The sequence below is a fragment of the Bos indicus genome, chromosome 14, assembly GCF_029378745.1.
Source record: "Bos indicus isolate NIAB-ARS_2022 breed Sahiwal x Tharparkar chromosome 14, NIAB-ARS_B.indTharparkar_mat_pri_1.0, whole genome shotgun sequence".
In the NCBI taxonomy this organism is placed as follows: domain Eukaryota; kingdom Metazoa; phylum Chordata; class Mammalia; order Artiodactyla; family Bovidae; genus Bos; species Bos indicus.
In genome coordinates this window covers 1,942,344-1,964,328 of record NC_091773.1, presented here as the reverse complement: position 1 = coordinate 1,964,328, position 21,985 = coordinate 1,942,344, and the positions used below count along the sequence as shown (strand labels likewise).

At 63.1% G+C, this 21,985-nt stretch overlaps 1 protein-coding gene across 6 annotated transcripts in view; it reads left to right on the top strand.

Moving 5' to 3' along the window:
* The window catches only part of ADGRB1 (adhesion G protein-coupled receptor B1), a 77,886-nt gene that overhangs the window by 32,094 nt on the left and 23,807 nt on the right, over nt 1-21,985 (top strand). For all 6 annotated transcript variants that reach the window (XM_070802339.1, XM_070802337.1, XM_070802336.1 and 3 more), the window contains exons 17-18: nt 669-712; nt 18,483-18,624. In XM_070802339.1, coding sequence (XP_070658440.1) covers nt 669-712; nt 18,483-18,624 — 186 coding nt within the window. The remainder of the gene's footprint in view (nt 1-668; nt 713-18,482; nt 18,625-21,985) is intronic.

Below are 21,985 nucleotides of genomic sequence, written 5' to 3'. Positions count from 1 at the left end.
AGTGGCTGGCAGAGCTTCAGGGACTTGCCCAGGGTCACAGGCAGGGACTGAAGGAGCCGAATGCAACCTAACCTAACCCGGGTCCGAGGCTGCTGCTCCCGGGCCCTGCCAGGCCAGCTGCTCCTTGGAGAGGATGGAGCCATCCTCTGCCATGTCCCCTCCGCAGGCCCACCACGCTCTCCTCCCCGGGCTCTCTGTCGGGCCTGAGACACCCTTGACCACCGAGAGCCTGCCCACACCCGCCCCGCTCTCCAGCCAGGACGGGCATCGTCGTCCGGCGCTGGGCCGTGCCCAGCCTCTCTGTGCCTGGCCCCTCCCTCATCAGGCAGGAGCCCCCCTGTAATCACCCCGCAGCCTGTGGGGCAGGAATGCTTGCCGAGCCCTGTCTGTGCCCCTGACCCTCCCAGTGGCCATTTCGTATTAAGCGGAATCGGCCGCTGCTGCCCAGCCCCTCCCAGAGAGGGGACAGGGGTCCCCGAGGCCGGGCAGTGGGCTGGGGGCTGAACCAGCCCCTTCCCTGCTCTGGGCCTCAGTTTCTCCTCTGCAAACGCCGTCTCTGGGGAGCAGCGGAGGCGGGGCACCAGGCGGGGCACCGGGACCCTGCGTGGACACCGCCTCAGGTGGAGCTCGAGGGCGGGTAGGTGGCCTGACTCCCCCGTCTCTCCCAGGGCACCACCAACCAGACCTGCATCCTGTGGGACGAGACAGACCCGTAAGTGTCTCAGCCGTGCGGCCTCCGGGGCGGGCTCGGCGGCCAGGAGGGAGGGGCCTGGGCTCCAGCTTCGGGGCCGCCTGCTGACCGACCCCGCACGCCCGTCGGGCACAGTGTCTCCCTGCCTGGTCCAGCACTGACAGTGCAGGGGGCCACCCAGCCAGTTTCCCACCCCTCCTAGGGAGCTCCATGGTTGCGGGTCCAGAGGCCTGCGGGGGTCCCCCAGGCCAGGTGAGGGGAAGGGGCATGGCCACAGAGCAGGGCAGCTGGGTGAGACCCAGGGTGACCGATGGGACGCAGAGGCGGGGACTCCTGGGGTCTCGGGCCCAGCTCCCTGCCCAGCACGCGGCACCCGCCTGTGTCACGCGCTGCCGCCCTGCTGTTGTGAGTGGGGGCGGGGCACTGGGCTGGACTGGCCAGGCTGTGATTCAGGGTCACAGCACCTGCATGGGCACCCAGAGCAGGGTTCCTCCCAGACACAGGGAGACAAGGGGAGAGGTAGGTGGGGGCTCGTGTAGTCACAGGAAAGAGTCTGTGCAAAGGCCCCAGAGTGGGGGCAGCCCTCAGAGGCAAGAAGGGTCAGAGTTTGGGGAAACTGGGCAGGAGAGAGCTTGGCGGCTGGAACCTGATGGACCAGGTGGGCCTGGTGGGGACTCGGCCTTCCCCCAAGGCGTTTGGTATCCACTGGGGAGGGGGTGGTCAGAGAGCGGCATGTCATCGTCACCACCTGCCTCCCTCAGCCCTGGCACTGCCAGTCCCCAGGCCGGCCCCAGGGCCATGGGGTACGTCCCTCATGCCGTGGGCATGATGATGGAGGTGTGTCCTGTGAGGTCAGGGGAGGCTCCCAGAGTGGCTGACATGTGAGGAGGACACGTTCTCCTGGCAGAGGATGGAGGGGGGTCTCGGGCAGAAGCAGTTTGAGCAAAAGTGTGGAGGTTGGAAGGTACAGGAAGAATGTGAGGCATGGCCAGTAAGAGTGGGCAGCCACAGGGGCAGGGGTGTGGGGTGGGAGGGAGGCTGCAAGAGGCAGTTTGTAGGGGCTGTGCACCTGTGGAACTTGTTGGGGAGGGATGTGATTACCATGCGTCCATCAAAATTCTCCACCCACCCGTCCTATCCATCCATCCATCTGTCCATCCATCCTCCCATCCATCCATCCTCCACCCACCCATCTGTCCACCCACCCACGCACCCATCCATCCTCCACCCACCCACCCATCCATCCTCCACCCACCCATCCTCCCATCCTATCCATCCATCCATCTGTCCTTCCATCCTCCTGTCCATCCATCCTCCACCCACCCATCTGTCCATCCATCGTCCCATCCATCCATCCGTCCATCCATCCATCTGTCCACCCACCCACCCATCCATCCATCCTCCACCCACCCGTTCTCCCATCCTATCCATCCATCCATCTGTTCTTCCATCCTCCCATCCATCCATCCTCCACCCACCCATCTCTCCATCCATCCTCCCATCCATCCATCTGTCCATCCATCCATCTGTCCATCCATCCATCTGTCCATCCATCCTCTCATCCACCCATCTGTCTATCTACCCACCCATCCGTCCATCCTCCACCCACCTGTCCTCCCATCTTCCCATCCACTCTTCCATCCACCTCATCCATCCATCCATCTGTCCACCCGTCCTCCCACCCACCCATCCTCCTGTCCTCCCATCCTCCCATCCAATCTTCCATCCACCCCATCCATCCATCCTCAACCCACCCATCTGTCCATCCATCCTCCCATCCATCCATCCATCCATCTGTCCATCCACCCATTTGTCCATCCATCCTCCTATCCATTCATCCTCCACCCACCCATTTGTCAATCCATCCTTCCATCCATCCATCCATCTGTCCACCCACTGATCTGTCCATCCATCCTCCCATCCATCCATCCTCCCACCCACCTGTCCTCCCATCCTCCCATCCACTCTTCTATCCACTCCATCCATCCATCCTCCCACCTACCCATCCTCCCATCCTCCCATCCACTCTTCCATCCACTCCATCCATCCATCCTCCCACCCACCCGTCCTCCCATTCTCCCATCCACTCTTCCATCCACCCCATCCATCCATCTGTCCATCCATCCTCCCACCTACCCATCCCCCCAACCACCTGTCCTCCCATTCTCCCATCCACTCTTCCATCCACCCCATCCATCCATCTGTCCATCCATCCTCCCACCTACCCATCTCCCCAACCACCTGTCCTCCCATCCTCCCATCCACTCTTCCATCCACCCTATCCATCCACCCTCCCACTCGTCCCTCCTCGATGATTCCTGACCACTGACAGAGCGTGCTCTACGAGGTGCTGGTGCTCAGCCTCCTCCTGTCCCCTGTGAGGAAGGACAGGAAAGTAGGAACATCCAGATCCCTGTGAAACTGTGCAGTCACGCCACGTGCCAAGAAGTGGAAGCAGTGGATCTGGTGGCAGGTGGGGTGAGGAGCCCGAGAGCAGGTCCACAGAAGCCTCTCTGGGGTGGTGTTTGAGAGACGCCTGCTCAGCACAGCACGTGGGTGATTGGGGACAAGCATTTTGGCAGAAGGAACAGACAGTGCAAAGGCCCCATGGTGAGAGAGTGCAGGCCCGTGCGTGGACTTCACTGCCCTCGCCTGCTCTGGGGTTTGAAGACAGGGTCAGGGAAGCACCAGGGTGGACCCTGTGACCCCAGGAAACCAGCCCTCTGGCTTTGTGCTGGAGACTGTTTTTCTCTGAGTTTCGCGAGTAGCATAAACTTTGCACAAAATGGATTGACAGAAAAGGGTGAAAAAATAAAAGGCAAGAATGAGGGCTCGCGTCCTCCCAGGCTGGCCCCTGTGGCCATCATGTGGCTGCCGTCCACTCCGTCTGGCCCCTGACGTCAGCACAAGCCCCTCCCCACAGTCCAGAAACCCTCCCACTGGGCTGTTCAAAGGTGGCCCGGAGCCCCTGAGGTGGCTGGTTCACCCAGCAGCCCTGCCCTTGGATAGCTCTGCTCACATTTATGATTGTTTTGTTGGCATCAAATCCCTGGACAACTTCAAGGCCTTGGTAGTAAATTGCTTTCCAGAAAGGTGGACCCATCCTTCCCCTTTGCCCTCCAGGGGCAGCAGGTTGTGAGAGGCCTGGCCAGCCCAATGAGTGTCGGGTTCACTGTCCCCGGGGCACGGTCGGGGCAGATCCCGCCCCCTGGGAGTGTCCCCGTGGCTGGAGTCTGCCTGCTTGCGTGTGGGAGCAAAGCGGGGGTAGGGGGCGGACAGTGGCCAGGCCCATGGGACACTCACGTCTGGCCGTGGCCTCCACTAACCGGGGGCCTGCCCGCACCCCAGGCTTCCTTTGCCCTCTCCTGGTACCCCCTGGACAGGTGGAACTGTTAAGGCCTCTGTGCCTGGGCCCAGGGCCCTGTGGACAGGGGGAAGGTGCCAACAGCTGGGCCGCGTTGGAGGTGCCCCAGAACGCATGCGCCCACCAGCTCCCTGCTCAGTCCCGGGGTGGCCCTGGGAGCCCTGCCTGTTACTTCTGGAGAAGCCAAGGCTCTGGAAGGTTGGTGCTTCAGCTCAGGGTAGGGACCGAAGCTTCTGCCCCAGAACTGGACAGCCTGGGGCCCAGAAGTCACGGGGTGGGGGCACGGGACAGGAAGGAGGCAGCTGGCTCTCCCCGCCCATGGTCTGTGCTGGAAGCACCTCCCTCCGTGGCCAGGTGAGGCCATCTCTCACGTAAAAGGGCTCAGAAGAGCCGATGGTTTCCCAGGTGACCCGAAGCAGGGATCAGGGCCAGGGCCCCAGGCTGCTTCCACCGGTGTGCCCAGGGATCAGGTCTCTGCTGGCATGGGCCTGTGTTTGGATGAGAAAGGGTCTCATGTCTGCAGAATTGTGTGTATGTGGGTGGGGGGGAGGGGTCGGTGGGAATTGAGAGCAGCTAGTGACCTTCAGCTGAGAAGCAGTGAGCTTCTGACCCATGACTGAGTCTTGGCCCCAGTCACTGCAGGAGCCTAGACCCCAAGCCAGATTGAGCCCGGCCCTGGCACGCTCTGACTCCTGGCCCTGGGCACACACTGAGCCCGGCCCTGGCACACTCTGACTCCTGGCCCCGGGCACACACTGAGCAGCGTCTCACCCGGCGTCACTTGCGCGTGCTCACATGTAACGTGCAACTGTGCACGTGTCATGTGTGTGGAGGGCCGCCTCCTCTTGCAGACACACGCACCCGTCAAGCATGTGACACACTCTTCTCGGAAAGTCTGAGTCAGGCTTCCCACCCACAGTGCAGACCCTCCACCTGCCTCGCCCCCAGTCACACACGCACTCTTGCACACACAGGCTCAGCGTCTACACTTGGGGCGACTGCTCACAGCGAGGCTCTCGGCCGCCCCCCTACGCCCCCACACCCTTATGCCAGCCTGGCCAGTGGCAGTGAGGGCCTAGGGGGCAGGGCTGCTAGGGAGGGAAAGGGAGTCTTTTCAGAATTCTCAGATGTTTAGGTGGCTGGGGAGGGGAGTCCGGAAGGATGGGCTGGTGGTGGCGGGGTTGACAAAGGCCAAAAGCACCGCCCAGAGTTCACGTCTGTGGTTCTGAAAGGACAGCTCCCTGTGTCTTTCTCAGAAGCTGCAAATGTTTTGCGGTTTCCTTTTTAGAAATGAACAACTGAGAGTTACACAGAGCAGAGAAGTCAGAGCGGGCAGGCCCTCAGAAGTCACCTGCTCTGGCTGAGCCCCAGCGTGGGGACGTCAGGACAGGACAGGCCTGGGTGCCGCGCCCCCATTTTGGAAGGTGCTGTGCCCGATACCAGGCCCACGTGGGCTCCAGGGTTTCATGCCCACCACATCTTGTGCTCCCGGGTCCACACTCAAGTCGGCTGTAAAGGCTCTGAGAAGTCCTGCAGCGGGCTGCTATTGAGTCAGGTTGGGGGTTCCCTAACTAGTGGGCGCTTGGCACCCCTGCACTCTGGAACTTGAGCTGGGAGAGCAGACGCTGGGACAGGCTGGTGGAGGGCGGGGCACTCCCCCAGTCTGTAGGGTCTTCTCCAAAGCCTGACCGCCCGCCAGGCACCTTCCAGCATTCACTCACACAGCTTTCTCAGTCGGGCTGAGGACTGGGCCCAGAGTTCTGTTCGACAAGCCTCGGGTGCCCTGTAGGTGTGCCAGTCTGGGCTCTCTCCCCACCCCCTGCAGGTGCAGCTATCCTGGGGGACGCTCATGACCCAGGCCCGGGCTTCTCTCTGGGGTCCTTGCCCAAGTGCGTGTCCTGGTCCCTTTAAGAGCCTTGCCCCTCCCCCGCCGAAGTCCTTGGTTTCCTTGGAGAGGGCGGTGAGGGGGCAGGCCGAGGGGGGCAAGCGGAAGGGAGACTTGGCAGGGTCCCCAGGTCGCTGTCAGCGGCCGGTTCCCAGCCCGATTTCTCCCACGCCGTCTGGTTCCTGATGGGGGCAGAGAAGGCGGGCGAGGGGGGCAGGCGGGGGAGGGGGAGACAGCTGGACACAGAGGCCTTTTGGTGGCCCTTCATGAGCGTGGGTGGGAGGTGGGGTCGTGCTCTGCACCCCCACCTGGGTGGGGAGCTAGGGCCGGGGGAGGGGTGCAGGGCTGCTCTCAGCGGCGAGACCACTCACCCCCAGCCCCTACTCTGGACTCAGCCCCAGCCCCTTCCCCAGCGCCCCTCCATTCTCTGAGCCTCCCCCGGACAGTGTGCTTGCGGAGTGGGGGGCCTGGCAGAGGCCCGCTCTGAGCCTGCCCTCCTCGAGGGGCATCTGAGTCCGGGCCTGCCCGTCTCAGCTGGGTTTGGGACCTGGAGGGGACAGACAGCATGAGGTCACGGCCCAGGGACAGCAGCTGTGCTCAGAACCTGGGGCAGTGAGTCCCCCACCCTGGCAGGCAGCCCGGCTCCCAAGCCACAGTCCTCTGCCCCACGGGCCCCTCACCACTCCCCTCCTTGGCGCCAGCTAGAACGCCTGGCGCCTTTGTCCCTGGTCCTTGTGCCTCTTCTCCGGCCTCAAAGCCACCTGCTTCTGGAGGCCTCTCTTCCTGTTTTCCTACATGCCCCCCAGGTCCCCTGCTTCTCAGCTCTGACTCCCATTTGCCAAAATTCTGTGTATATGCATGTGCCCCGCTATGAGAGTGTGAGCCTCCTGATCAGAGTGTGAGCCCCCCAATCAGAATGTGAGCCCCCCCCCAGCAGAGTGTGAACCCCCCATCAGAGTGTGAGCCCCCCATCAGAGTGTGAGCCTCCAATCAGAGTGTGAGCCCGTCCAGCAGATTGAGTCCTTCAGAAGAGTGTGAGCCCCCGAATCAGAGTGTAAGCCCCCAGCAGAGTGTGAGCCCCCCAACCAGAGTGAGCCCCTAGCAGAGTGTGAGCCCCCCAATCAGAGTGAGCCCCTAGCAGAGTGTGAGCCCCCCATCAGAGTGTGAGCCCCCAGCAGTGTGCAACCCCCCAGCAGAGTGTGCAACCCCCCAGCAGAGTGTGCAATGCCCCAGCAGAGTGTGAGCCCCCATCAGAGTGTAAGCCCCTCAGCAGAGTGTGAGCCCCCAGCAGAGTGTAAGCCCCCCAGCAGGGTGTGAGCCCCCCAGCAGGATGTGAGTTCCCTTAGCAGAGTGTGAGCCGCTCAGCAGAGTGTGAGCCCCGCCATCAGAGTGTGAGTCCACCCATCACAGTGTGAGCCCCCAGCAGAGTTTGAGCCCCTCCAGCAGAGTGTGAGCCCCCAGCAGAGTGTGAGCCGCCCAGCAGGATGTGAGCTCCCCTAGCAGAGTGTGAGCCCCCAGCAAAGTATGAGCTCCCCTAGCAGAGTGTGAACCCCCATCAGAGTGTGAGCCCCCAGCAGAGTGTGAACCCTCCATCAGAGTGTGAACCCCCATCAGAATGTGAGCCCCCAGCAGGATGTGACTTCCCTTAGCAGAGTGTGAGCTCCCCTAGCAGAGTGTGAGCCCCCAGCAAAGTATGAGCTCCCCTAGCAGAGTGTGAACCCCCAGCAGAGTGTGAACCCTCATCAGAGTGTGAACCCTCCATCAGAGTGTGAACCTCCATCAGAGTGTGAGCCCCCCAGCAGGATGTGAGCTCCCCTAGCAGAGTGTGAGCCCCCAGCAGAGTGTGAGCTCCCCTAGCAGAGTGTGAGCCCCCAGCAGTGTGAAACCCCCAGCAGAGTGTGAGCCCCCCAGCAGAGTGAACCCCCATCAGAGTGTGAGCCCCCAGCAGAGTGTGAACCCTCCATCAGAGTGTGAACCCCCATCAGAATGTGAGCCCCCAGCAGGATGTGACTTCCCTTAGCAGAGTGTGAGCCCCCCTAGCAGAGTGTAAGCCCCCAGCAAAGTATGAGCTCCCCTAGCAGAGTGTGAACCCCCAGCAGAGTGTGAACCCCCATCAGAGTGTGAACCCTCCATCAGAGTGTGAACCTCCATCAGAGTGTGAGCCCCCCAGCAGGATGTGAGCTCCCCTAGCAGAGTGTGAGCCCCCAGCAGTGTGAAACCCCCAGCAGAGTGTGAAACCCCCAGCAGAGTGTGAACCCCCCAGCAGAGTGTGAGCCCTCTCCCCATACAGGGCCTGGGTCTCCCCATCCAGTGTCCCCCACCTGCTTGCTTTCACTTCCCACTGGAAGGAACACTGGGGCAGGGGTGGGGCCCTGCCAGGAGAGGGGGCATCACAGACACGGGGACATGCGTTCGAGTGCTCAAGGCCGGTGGGCACTTTACTGGGTGGAGTCAGGGCCTGTGGGTCTACTGTGTCAAGTCCAGCTGTTCCCTTCCTGCACCTTCCCACTTCTGTGGCTCCGTGAGTCTGGGTGCCCGAGTCGGTGGTGGTCATGGAGGAGGGGTCGGGGCTGGCATGTCAGGGGAGGCACAGTGTGGCTGTCCTGAGCTCCCGGGACCTGCTGGATGCGGGTGGGGGCAGCGCTGGATGGCTTGGTTTGGGAGGATGTCAAGGTGCTCACAAAGCTGCCAGAGGTGGGGAGGGGCAAGTGGACCAACCACATGTTCTGTCCCTGGTCGAGTGGCCTGTGGTCAGGGGAGCTGGGAGGGGCCACTTGAATCTTCCTCCCACCCTGGCTCTTGCACCCGCACTGATCTGGGGATGAGGGAACAAGGAAGAGCCTGTCCCTCCCTGCCCTTGTGGAGGAGGGGCCATCAAGGAGGTCAGTGCTGGGCCCTGAGTACATGGGGCAGTGCCCGCAAGTGGGGAGGGCGCTCACGTCCCTCCTCCACTGAGATCTGGGGGCTCCAAGAGGGGCTGCCTGGAGCAACAGAGACAGCTACTAGGGGCTGGGGGACTGGGGGTCCGTGTACTGGGATGGGCCTGGAGGGTGTGAGGTGACCCTCCTCCCTTGCGCCACTTGCTTCTCCACGCTTGGGGTGTGCAGTTGCTAGTTTTCTGAGGCAGAAAAGTCTTAATCAAAACCCCAGCTCTCCAGGCTGCCCGGTGGCTTGCTGGTGGTATTGAGAGGGTCTGAGGTCCTCTTCTCTGCAGAGAACCAACTCAGGATGCAGATGGCAAGAGGTGCAGGAGACAGGAAAGCTTCCACGTTAGCAGGAGGGGTGGAGTGACCACGGTAACCATTATCCTTTCCTGGCCTGGAAATGACCCTGATGGAATGACCTTGAGGTTCACCTTGGAGGGTGGGGTGTGGTCAGTGGTGTGGAGGATCAGATGATGCTGATGGTGAGGTTGCCTGGGTTCAGCCCATCGTGATTGACGGGCATGGTGGGTGGTGAGGCCTCCTGCAAGACGGTTTCTGCCTACACAGGGCTCTGGACGTGGCGGGTTGAGTGTTGGTGATGGGGGTTCCCAGCTAGTGTCAGTCCACAGACACAGTGCTGGCTCAGCAGCGATGGCAGTCACGGGGGCACTGCTGACAGCGGAGGTGATGCTGGTGAGCTCGGTGATCAGGTGGCTGTGGTAAGAGTGACAGCTTTGGCAACGATGTGTCGTCGGTGGTGGTGGCGGTGGTGGTGATGTCGGTGCGACGGCGCTGTTGCTGCTGATGGCGTGATGGGCAGTGGTGATGACCACGCGGCAGCGAGGGCCGCTGCTAGTGGTGGTAACGGTGACGCTGTCGGCGGTGGGGGTGACGGTGAAGGTGGTGGTCACGAGGACACTGCTGGCCGCACGGTGGTGTTGGTACTGACGGCGCTGCTGCTGTGCTGATGCAGTGGAAACGGCAGGTGTGTTGAGGACGGTATTGGTGGTGGCAACGGTGATGCTTGTAATGACCCAGTTAACCGCGATGGTGTGGTCACTCACCTAGAGCCAGACATCTGGAGTGCAAAGTCAAGTGGGCCGTAGGAAGCATCGTACAAACAAAGCTAGTGGAGGTGATGGAATTCCTGCTGAGCTATTTCAAATCTTAAAAGATGATGCTGTGAAAGTGCTGCACCCAATATGCCAGCAAATTTGGAAAACTCAGCAGTGGCCACACGACTGGAAAAGGTCAGTTTTCATTCCAATCCCTAATAAAGGCAATGCCAAAGAATGCTCAAATTACCCTATACAACTGCACTCATTTCACATGTCAGCAAGATCATGCTCAAAATCCTTCAAGTTAGGTGTCAGTAGTACATGGACCGAGAACTTCCAGATATATAAGCCGAATTTAGAAAAGGCAGAGGAACCAGAGATCAAATTGCCAACATACACTGAATCATAGAAAAAGCAAGGGAATTCAAAAAAAAAATCTACTTCTGCTTCGTTAACTACACTAAAGCCTTTGACTGGGTAGATCACAACAAACTATGGAAAGTTCTTAAAGAGATGGGAATACAGACCACCTTACCTGCCTCCTGAGAAACCTGTATGCAGGTCAAGAAGCAACAGTTAGAACTGGACATGCAACATGGGCTGGTTCAAAATTGGGAAAGGAGTATGTCAAGACTGTATACTGTCACTCTGATTATTTAACTTACATGCAGGAAACATCATGAGAAATGCCAGGCTGGATGAATCACAAGCTGGAATCAAGATTGCTGGGAGGTATAGCAACAACCTCAGATATGCAAATGATACCACTCTAATGGTAGCAAGTGAAGAGGAACTCAAGAGTCTCTTGATGAAGATGAAAGAGGACAGTGAAAAAGGTGGTTTTAAACTCAACATTCAAAAAACTAAGATCATGGCATCTGGTCCTGTCACTTCATGACACACAGATGGGGAAACAGTGTCAGATTTCATTTTCTTGGGCTCCAAAATCAGTGCGGACGGTGATTGCAGCCACGAAATTAAAAGACACTTGTTCCTTGGAAGGAAAGCTATGACAAACCTAGACAGCACAAAAAGCAGAGACATCATTTTGCCGACAAAGGTCCACAGCCAAAGCCATGTTTTTCCAGTAGTCACGTATGGGTGTGACAGTTGCACCATAAAAAAGGCTGAGTGCCAAGGAACTGATGCTTTCAAACTGTGGTGCTGGAGAAGACTCTTGAGAGTCCCTTGGACTGCAAGGAGATCCAACCAGTCATTCCTAAAGGAAATCAGTCCTGAACATTAATTTGAAGAGCTGACTCACTGGAAAAGACCCTGACGCTGAGAAAGATCGAAGGCGGGAGGAGAAGGGAACGGCAGAGGATGAGGTGGTTGGATGGCACCACTGACTCAATGGACATGAGTTTGAGCAAGCTCCAGGACATAGTGAAGGTCAGAGAAGCCTGGAGTGCTGCAGTCCATGGGGTCTCAAAGAGTCGGACACGACTGAGCGACTGAACAACAGATGGCGATGATGTCGTGGTGATGATGGTTCAGTGATGTGGTACGGTGATATGCTCGTGCCATTCCTGGTGCTGGTGGTGCTGTTAACAATGGCACGCTGGTGTTGGTGGTGGTGGTGGTGGTGGCGGTGGTGACAGTGGCCGATGATGATGGTGGTGACGTTACTGCTGGTGGTGGCGGCTTCAGTGGGACCCGTGGGGGTGGAGGTCGTGGTGACGGTTATGGTGGTGGTGGTGGTCTCAGCTCTTTGGGAGATGTGAAGCCCCTCCCAGGAACTAGGACTTGCCCATGGCACAGTTTTCGAGGCCGACTGCAGCACACAGGGTCAGACACCAGCCCGGGGAGATGAAAGGCCTGGGTGCACGGGCCGAGGAGAGGGTGTCCTGGAGGAGCTGGGCTGGCTGAGGCTGTGAGCTCTGGTATCTCCTGGAGCTGAGGGAGTGGCCGTGGAGGTGCCCATGCCCAGCACAGGGCCTGAGCAGGCCGGCGAGGGACTCGCGTCCTGAAAGTGAGTGACCAGCCAACCTGGAGCGTGAGAGTGAGGCGTGAAGGCACGGCCCCTTGGCTGGCGAGGGGAGCTGACAGGCTGGACAGAGCTAGGCCTGCAGTGCAGCAGGCGGAGGTCTGAGTGGGCGGCAGAGGCTCAGGTAGGCTTCATGGACTCTGAGCTGGCAAGGGTCAGCAGGTGGGCTGAGGCTGGCAGGACCCCAGCCTTCCCAGGCCAGAGGACTTCCTGGCAGGGCTGGGGAGTTTCCGGGCCCCAGACTCACCTGGGGCCCTGGTGGCCTTGCCCAGGAGGGTGGGTCAGTCAGTGAAGAACCACCAGGTCCTGAGGACGGCCAGTTTCCCAGCCTAGGGCAGGCCTGCGGCCTGGGGCCCCGACTCAGAGGGAGCGGCGCCAGCTGAGAGCCAGGAGATGGTCATCGCAGCTTTGTGGGGAATGTGAGATGCCCCGGAGGCCCCGGTCGCTGCCTGATGAATGCTGAGGGAGCCCGAGACGCTGTCAGCGCTGCAAGAGCAGCCCGTGAGCAGGGGTGCAGGCTGGACGGGTACGCTCTGCCCTGACACGGATCCATCCCCCGGGGTCCCCAGACCCTGAACCAAGAGGGGATGGAACTGCTCTGTGGGTTCTCAGCAGCCAAACGGGGAGACGGGGGCTGGGCACGGAACTTGAGCTTGAGGAGGCCTCCTGGAGACAGCAGTGCCTCGGGGGAGCCCCGAAAGATGAGGCTGAGTCAGCCAGGGGACAGACGAGTGTGTGGTCAGAGGGACTGGCCAGGACCCAGACCTGGGGGCAGGAGGGGCGCCTATGTTGAGTCGCCGGTGGCTCCTCTGGGCTGGCACTTGCAAGCGGGGCTGCCAGGCTGGGGGTGGGGAGGGCCTGGCGGTCACTATGAGCTCCAGCCGCTGGCTGAGGTAGGACCCAGAAAAGCAGCACCAGGGCAGCAGCAGGGTAGCACCTGGTGCAGGAGCCAGGTGCAACGCTTAGGAACTCACTGCGTATCCCAGCAGGCTCCCTGGACGAGGCGGCTCAGCAGAAGCCTTGATCTGTGGATCAGTGGTCAATAGGGGTCAACAGTCAATAGCGGGAGGTGGGAGGTAGGCACTCTGGATGTGTCCCGTACACAATCCCGCAGGGGTTGCGCCTGGAATGGGTGGTCTGGGGAGCACAAAGGCCAGGCTGAGGGAGCCCCTGCCTGCAGAGACACCGTGCCCACTCCCTGTTCCCTCACCGGGGTGATCTGTGCCCACTCTGGCTTCTTTCTGCTGTGTGGGAGGACACCTATGAGTCACTCACACTCCAGTGTGAATTAGCCCATCAAACCCCAGGGGACCCCGAGGCACAGTCCCATAATAGCGCCTGCTCTGCGGGCCGGTGGGAGGCATCCTGAGCGCAGTGAAGGCCCTGGCTCCGTGGGCAGGCCGGGCTCTCCATGGCCGTCCCTGATGTGCCATAAGCATGCGGGGCCCCGGGCTGGGCACGGTGTGCCTGTGGTCCCTGGACATCACCGGGGGGCTGGTGCCACTTCACAGAGGGGGCCGCAGCTCTGAGTGGCCTGGAGGGAATTTGCCCAGGAGGGGAGCAGACCTTGGCCCCCGGTGCTCCCCCCCTCCCCGCAGGGAGCCGGCCGGGAGTTCCCACAGGCTGAGCCTCCTCTCATCTACCCTGGGCCCCGGGGGAGGTCCCTGGTGGGCTTCCTGAGCTGGGTGGGGCCCAGCCAACTCCCCAGGCTGCCTTCTCTGAGCCACCCGACCTGGGCACCAGGATAAGGTGCGGCTCCTGCCCGGGTGCTGAGTGAGGTGGCTGTGCCAGGCGGGGTTGCAGGGCGCTGCGGTTCACCGTCTGAGTGTGGTTGGAGGGGAGTGCTGGGGAGGGGGGCAGTCCCCGGGGCTGTGGGCCCCTGAGTGAGGAGGGAGCTGCGGGAAGTCTTGAGCAGAGGACAGCGTGTCCTGGCACATTTCAAATGATGGCGGGAGACAGGCGGTGGAGGGCAGGGCGGAAGCTGGTGGTGAGGGGGGTCCCGCCAGGCGGTGGCCGCAGGGTGGGGAGCAGCAGTGACTCTCGCATCTGCAAGGCAGGCCAGACACCCCCGGGTCTGCAGGTGTAAGCCTCAGGGGCGGGGGCCTGGGGGTCACCGCCAGGCAGCAGGGCCTCGCTTGCCCACCCACAGCAAGTCCCGGCCGGGTGCTCCGTTCCCAGCAGGGTGTGGGCAGTGGGGAGCACCAGCCGGGCCCCCCTCTCACCTTCTCAGAGCAGGATGCAAGCGTGAGCATCAGGCCATCACAGGGCAGGAGGACCCTCCAAGCTGCAGGCAGAGGTCGCGGGTCAGGATGGCCTTGCTGTGAGAGCCAGCGCACAGCCCGTGGCTACGGATGTGGGGGATGAGCTGGCCAGGCCAGGCCCAGCTGACGGGCATGCAGGCCGCAGACAGCCACTGGGGGACACATTCTCAAGGACCACTTGGGGTGGGTGGGAGTGGGTGGGGAGGCGGGAACGGGAGGCCAGCTGCCCAGGGAGCGAGATTGGCGGGTGAGGCTGGCACGGGGGTGGGGGGAAGAGGCAGGGTATATTCAGGACTGACCCCAAGGCGCCGGGGGCTGGGGTAGCTAGGGGAAACTCAGGTCTCAGCGCAGGGTCAGGACGCACGGCGGAGGCTGTGTTTAGAGGTTGCTGGCTCTGTCTGAAGTAAATGGGATTGTCCTTTGGATTTGGTGACACGGGGTCTGGCAGGAGCAGGGTGGGAGGAGCCCGCGGTGAGGAACTGGTGGCCTACAGGGGGTGGGCAGCGCTGGACCTTTCCGAGAGCACATGCGGGGACACAGCTCTGGCCTAGGGGCTGCGGTCCAATGGGGCAGGCGTGGTCGTGTCCTGGAGGCCCTGGTCTCACGGGGCAGAGACAGCCTCTCTCTGGGAGCTCTGCTCTGAGGGCCCAGCGCCCCCTGCACCCTCGCCTCCACTCAGGCAGGGAGGGGCCGCGGCTCCAGCTCCTTCTCTGGCTCTGGACCTGGGGGCTGGGGTGGAGCAGGTGTCCTCGACCCAGATTCCCCAGGCCTGGGCCCAGGAAGGGGGGCCTGGCTCTGTGACCCAGATATTCCCGTTTCTGAAGCTCAGTGAAGAGGCGGCCAGTGGTCTCCGGCGCGCGGAGTGGTCGGGGAGAGGGCGTGCAGGGAATGAGCTGCCTGTGTTGCAGAGATGGTAATGGTGTCACAGCAACAGGAGGGATTTCTGTCAGAGGTCGTCGGTGTCTGAGGATGTCTGAGAGGTTTTTTGAAGGAGGAGGGCTGAGTGTGCCTGCGCTTTCCCATGTCAGGGTGGGTGTGCCTGGGATGCTGGCGAGGATCCTCCCGTCAGGGACCTCTGCCCACCCGTCCTGCTCCAGCGGGTCCTCCGCTGTGCCTGGCCCAGACCAGAGAGCTCAGCTAAGGGCCTGGGGAGGGGCCGTACACCATCCTTGAGGGCCCCTTTCAGACTGACCTCTCAGAGCCCAGCGGTTCAGATGCTGTAGGCCTTGTCGGGGGCATGGGCTGATCAGACAGAGAAAACTGTAATCTGGGCCCTTCTGTCGTCATGTTGCGTGGCTTCAGGCAATCACCCCACTTCTCTGAGCTGCGATCTCTGTATCTACACAGCTGAGCTGGGGATCACTGCAGATTACATGACAAAATGCACACAAAGCTACGGATGTTGAGGTGGGGCAGGGGCAAGGAGCGAGTCCCCATCCCTGTGTCGTGTGTCAGGAGCCCAGGCACGTTCCCCCCGGCCCGCTGGAGCCCGGGGGGCCCTGCTGTGGGGAGGCACCAGGGAGCCTGCCCGCAGTCCTGCGGGGTCTGGGCAAGCTGAGCAGCTGCCCGCCTCCCGGGCTGCCCACCCCAGTGGCCAGCTCTCTGGACCAGGGTGGATGCCTCCTCGTGTCCTCCGTGGTCTGAGGCTGAGCCCATCGGCAGCGGGCAGTGCCCCTCGCCTTCCCCTCCTCTGGGAGGCTGATAAGCTAATTAGTGCCCATGGCAGGAACCCTGTGGGGCCAGCCACCAACCGGGGCTGGCCTTCTCCCAGGAGGTGGCCGGCAGCTGTCAGCCTGGCGCCCAGCAGACCCGCCAGCGCTGCCTGGGAACCTGCCAGGCTGCTGGCCCCCGCCGGCCCAGCTCCCCTCGCCCCAGGCCTGGGGTGCTGTCCTCTCCTGACCCTCCCAACAGCCTTCAGCGGGCGGAAAAGCTGGGGTCAGGGTCCCCGCCTCCACTCAGAGAAGGGCCGAGACAGCGTCCATGCCTGGGCGGTGGAGATTAGAGCTGAGATTTGAACCCGGAATGGCCCGGCTGGCCACAGACTCCAGCTCTTAGGAGCAGGCACGTGGCTGACGTTGTGGACAAGTGTGAGAGATGGAGGTGCTGTCTCCCGGCTGAAACGGCCCCGGGAGGCCACCTCTCCCGAGCCCCCGGGGTCTCAGGACTTCTGGCCTCCACTGTCTTGGCCCTTTGGCGTCTGGTCCGGGGCTTGCATGCGCCACCCCAAGTGTGAGGACAGGGTGCCCCATGGGTGAGAGGGACCGGGGGCAGCTGGGGCTCAGTACTCTGTACCTTTGTCCTGTGTGATGCTGGGGGATGAGGGAGACGGGGTGTGATGGGCCCGGGGCAGCTGAGTGAGGCCTCGATGCCCCTCACCGAGGGGGCGGGAGGACCAGGCTGGACCTCCCAGGAGGCCCACTCTCCAGGACCCCATGCTCCCTTTCCCCATCCTCCATCACCCAGGTCTTCTTTCTGGCCCTGTGGCTATCGAGATCTTCTTTTCCAGAGAAGGAAGGGGAGAAGGATCTCTAGTGAGGCCTAATAGGTTTTGACTTCCACTCGGCTCAGCAGACACTAGTGGGGTTCAGGTGGGCCGAGGCAGGTGGGCTCAGGCAGAGGCGTGGTCGGGAGCCGAAGAGGCAGAAGCCCCCAGGACCCTCCCGTGGCTTTCCTTATGGAGGGCCCCTAAGATGGAAGAGCTTTGGATCCCCCAAACTCTGGCCCCCAGGGCTCGGGCCCCAGTGCCCAAGACAGAGATGTCCCTTCCCCTCCCTGCATTTCAGAGATGAACAGACAGTGTGGGTGGGAGGCATCTTTTGGGGCCACAGAGCCCTGATGCACCCCTCGGAGCTAAGGCCTGGCCTCTGCCTAGCTGTCATCTTGGGCTGCCTCAGTTCTCCTCCTCTGTAAAATGGGGGCAGGTCCCTACCCGTGGGGGAAGTGAAGAGAGAACAGCAGATTCCAGGGCCTCCAGCAGGTCCAGAGCGTGTCCCTCCTCCCCTGGGGCCTGACGCTCAGAAAAGAGATTGTGTAACATCTCAAATTCAGCACAAGCTGCTCTGGGTTCCGGGATGCCTGTGGCCGAGCCCCTCTGCTTTCCTGAGCGTCCATGTGGGTGTTGGGGAGAAGGGCAGCTGGCTGGGTGCCCCGCGTCATCCTCTGGACTGCCCCCTCCCCACAAACCGAAGCTCGGGCTGGTACCTGATTTCCCAGGTGACGCAGCCAGGAGGTAGCCCAGGGTGGTGGCTTGTAGAGCAGAGGCCCTCTCGGTGTCGGGGTGAGGGGTGGGTCGTGGCTCCCCTGGAGGAGTGCCGGGTGGAGTCACTCACCCCATACAGAAGGGCTGGGATGGGAGAGGCAGACTGAGGCCTTTGAAGGCTCCTTGCAATTCCCAACTGCTTGGGCTGGGGCCGAGGGATCTAGGGCTGGCCGTGGGTAGACCCTGGCCACAGAGACCTGGAATTTTCCCCCGGGGAAGACTCCGGGTCTGAGTTGTGAGCAGGAGGAGAGGGGCTTTTTCGGCCCTAGGGGCAGGAGTCCCCTCCCAGCTGTGGCTCCTGAACCACCGTTTCAGTCTCGGCTCTTCAGGCAGCCTGGAGCCCCCTAGCCTGCAGGTCCAGGGCCCTGGGACGGACACTTGATGGGCACCTTCTGCCTGCGTGCCTGGCTGGATGCTGCCGGACAAGTGGGCCGGCCTGGGGATGGGGAACTTGGATCAACAGCGACTGGTTTGCAGAGTAGCTCAGTCCGGCGCACTGAGGCCCTAGCAAGTGCTCGTTTCAAGGGAACCCGCGCCACCCCGAGCGGCAGACAGCAGGAGGGCCTTGGGTCAGACGCCAGGGGGCACGTTCTGGCCGACGCGGCCCGGCCCCGGGAGGTGGCTGTGGGGGCAGGGCGGCCCCAAGGTCACCAGCGCGACACGAGGCCCGGGGGCGGGCAGCGCAGGGCGCCCCTCACCCCGCCCGGCCCGCGCGCGCACCGCAGGCCGCCGCGGCCCCCGGCTGGCGCCCCGCTCCACGTGCGCCCACGCGCCCCTCCCTGCCCGGCGCTGGGGCGGGGCGCTCTCTGGGCGCAGGGCCAGGGCTCGGCGCCCCGCCGGCCCCGCCGGCCCGCGCTCCCGCGAGTCGCTCTCCCGTGGCTCGGCGGCGGCGGCGGCGGCGGCGGCCATGGGGCACGGGGCTCCGGGGGCCGGCGGGGCGCGCGCGGCGGCGGGCGCAGGTGCGGGCGCGGGCCGGGGACGCGGGGCCGGGGCGCGGCCGGCCGCCGCTCACGCCGCCCCTGTCTCCCCTCCCCCCGTGTGTCCCGCCCCCAGACCCTCCTCCCCCGCCCCCCCGCAGCTCGGGCCCTGGTCGTGGCGCGGCTGCCGCACGGTGCCCCTCGACGCCCTCCGGACGCGCTGCCTCTGTGACCGGCTCTCCACCTTCGCCATCTTAGCCCAGCTCAGCGCCGACGCGGTGAGACCCCGGCCGGGCGCTTGGCGGGCGGGCGGGGGCGCGCGGGGAGGGGGCTTCCGGGGAGGACGGTCGCCGCCAGGGCCGGCGCGGGGAGGGGCGGCTGCACACCGATGCCCCCCGTGGCCCGGCCAAAGAGGCTTGGGCCTCTGGAGAGGGCGGGTGGGAGCCGAGTGGGTGGCGGTGTGGAGTTGGGGACTGGCCCTGAAAGAGTCAGGCTGGGGCCCCTGGGAGGGACTGACGGGTGAGTCTTCCGCACTCTCCTTGGGGGCCTAGGACCCTGGAGGGAGCCGGTGCTCAGAGGAGATGGGCAGCCCCCGCCAGGCGCTGGGGTTGCAGGAAGGCATGGCCTGGCAGAGCCAGCCGGGTCGATGCTGTCACTTGGTGAGGGTCCGTCCCCCAGCGGATGGCAGGGTCTTGGCCTGCCCTGTAGAGGGAGGGGGAGGAGCTGCCACCCTCCTTGGGGGGGTTCCCCACCCACCCCAAATGGACCCTGGTCTTCGGAGGCGCCTTCGTCCCCAGGTAGGGGTCCTGGCTGGAGAGGGTGCTGGGCTTGGCCCAGGCCCGCAGCCCTCCCTCGGAAGGCCCCATCGTCTCAGGGGCCTCCTTTTTGTTCCCATGATCCTTGTGGGGGCTGCCAGTTTCTATGGCGACGGCATCTGGGGCCAGCTCGCTGGCTGGGGCCCTGGGTGCTGGGCCCAGCCAACCGGGGCTGGGGGGCGCTCTTGCCCAAGGCCGAGTTTCAGTCTCTGGACCCAGGAAAGCGGGTACCCAGATAGGGGGTAGGGCCCACTAAGCCCTTGCATAGGGGGTAGGGTCTTTGCTTGTTGAGCCCCCAGGCCTGGCGTGGGAGGGTGCCCAAGGCAGCAGATGTGGAGGACAGACAGGGAGGGGGACACGGATTTGGGGGTGTTCGGGGTAGCTGGCCCTCATCAGATGGGGGTGGCACTGCTCCCCCGTCACAGAACCCTAGTTTCCATGTGGAGGATGGCTCCAGGCCTCTCTGAGAGCAGTCTGCCCCCTCCTTTGTCCTCAGGGACGTGGGGAGGGCGGGCAATGTCAGCCAGGACCCCCTAGAGGGTAGGAGCTGGGTGGGACCTTGGAGATCATTGCCTCTAACTCCTCCATCTACCGGCAGGGAGGTCACGGCGGGGGCAGGTCTGCTCAGGATCTTGGGGCTACGCTGCTGGACCCGGATCTGTGCTCTTGGCCCAGATCCCGGAGTGCCATCCCCCTCAGGCTGTCCCCGTGACGTAACTGTAGGTGTTGCTGTTTCTGGGGGCTTGGCCCTGAGGACAGCAGCCGGGGCCTTGCTGGGGGCTTCCTGGAAGAGGTGACTTTCTGCACAGGGAAGCAGCCCACTGTGCTGGGGTTCCCTGGGTCCCCTTGCAGCTTTGAGCAGGTGGAGCAGGGCTGCCTTGGGAGCTGCTCTTCTTTGCGGGGCGGGAGGTGCTGGGGGGCTCTGGAGCAGGGTGCGGTGCCCAGATGCCCTCTCCAAGTCTGAGGTGAGGCCCGCAGGAGGTCAGTGCTGCTCTAGTCTTGAAACATGGGGCTGTCCCTCACATTTGGCGACCACAGACTGGCCCTTGGTCCCTCTGAGCCTTGGTTTCCTCCCCTGGAAAACGGAAGTGGCCTCTGCTGCTCAGGGTGACTGTGAGGGCTGTGCCGGTTGACAGGGACCTTCCTGGGCCAGGCCTGCAGCAGGCAGGCCCCCGCATCCTGAAAGGGTGGTCTCCTGCCGAGCCCGGGGCCGCCCAGCAGGGAGAGTGTTAGGTGAGGGGCAGGTGGGTGGCTGACGCTGGTGGAGCTTGGGGATGAGCATGAGGCCCAAGGGGCCTTTCTAGGAAGATCTGGCCTGGCACTGGCTCTCCCGAGGGTGAATGGACAGGGCCCTGCACCAGTGTGCACAGGCGAGCACATAGCTGTGGTCTGTGAAGGGGTCTAGGCTGTGCCTGGGTCCAGGGGCGGGCAGGGGGGGGCGGGAAGCAGCCACAGTCAGAGGGGCTTGCAGTGGCCTGGTCTGCATATAGGCGGGGACACCCGTGGGGACACCCTGTCCCCACGTCCCAGAAGAGGCAGCCGAATCCGGGAGTATGGGAGCTCTGAGCAGCCACAGAGCCACCCTTCGGCCATGGACCAAGGGCAGGCTGCCGGGCCTCCGTGAGCCTCATGGTCCTCCTCTGTCAGATGGCAGAGTAGTGGGCTGGGGCATGTGCTGCAGCCCTGAAGGCCTGGGCGTGGCTCAGAGGGGCGTCCCACCTCGTGCTTAGCTGCCATCAGAACCTTTGCCACTCTCCTGACTTTTCCCAGCCGGCTCCGGCCCCAGTGAGGGCAGCCCCAGAGGTGCTGATGGGGAAGGGCTGAGAGCGAGAGGGAGGCTGTTTCGGGCAGCCCACCCCTCTGTGTGCCCGGGGCTGGGCCCTCAGGGGGCACGATGTCTACTGGAGAGACAGCTCAGGTGGAGAGAGGGCCTCTCTGGAGGCTCTGCACCAGCCTCCTTCCTTCCCAGGGGTGGGTGGCTCGGGACACGGGCAAGAGAGGAGGCACGGAGCAGAGCCCTGAGGGGTGAACGGGAGTTCACAGCGGCTCCAGGGTTGGGGGGAGTGACGGCGGCCCCTGAGAGGCTGAGAAAGGCAGAGATGAGCAGGAGGCAGGGCAGGGGGCTGGGTCTGGAGGGCCTGCCCGACGGGGGCAGGGGCTTTAGCAAGGAGTGTCACGCTGAGGTCAGTGGAGCTGGGCGGTGAGAAAGGAGGTGAGAGGGTTGGGGTCCTACAGGGGTCCCACCAGCGTGGCAGAACGACCCAGCTGGCAGGGGGTGGTGGCAGCGGGGAGCTGGGCCGTGGGGGTGGGTGCTGCCTGCCGGCACCCACGGAGTGGAGGTTGTGCGCTGTGTGTGGAGTCCGTCTGAGCCTGCGGAGGCTGTGCTCCTAGGGTGCAGAGCGGTCTTGGGGCTGGAGTCCAGAGCAAGGGCCGCACAGAGGACGGAAGAGAAGGGGTGCTGTAGTCACACCCCGGGAGCCAGGGAGGGCTTAGATCCTGGGGGGAAGGAAGCAAAGGGAGACAAGACCCTGGCATCCCCCCAACCCCAGCCCTACCTGCAGCTGGAGTGTCAAGTCCTGGCTCCGTGGCCTGTGCCAGGCTGTGACCATGGGAAGGTTGAGTAACTGCTCTGAGTCACATCTGAGGGGGCGAGGCTGGGTGGGGACCGAACCTGGCGAGGTACTGGCGGGGTCCACACAGCCTGGCATGTGCTAAACGGTCTGCAGGGCACAGTGGCTGGTGGCGTCGCTTCTGGGATGCGCCCGGAGCTGTGCGGCCAGGATCATGGCTCAGCGTGTGACCAGGAGCAGGAATCAGTCAGTGC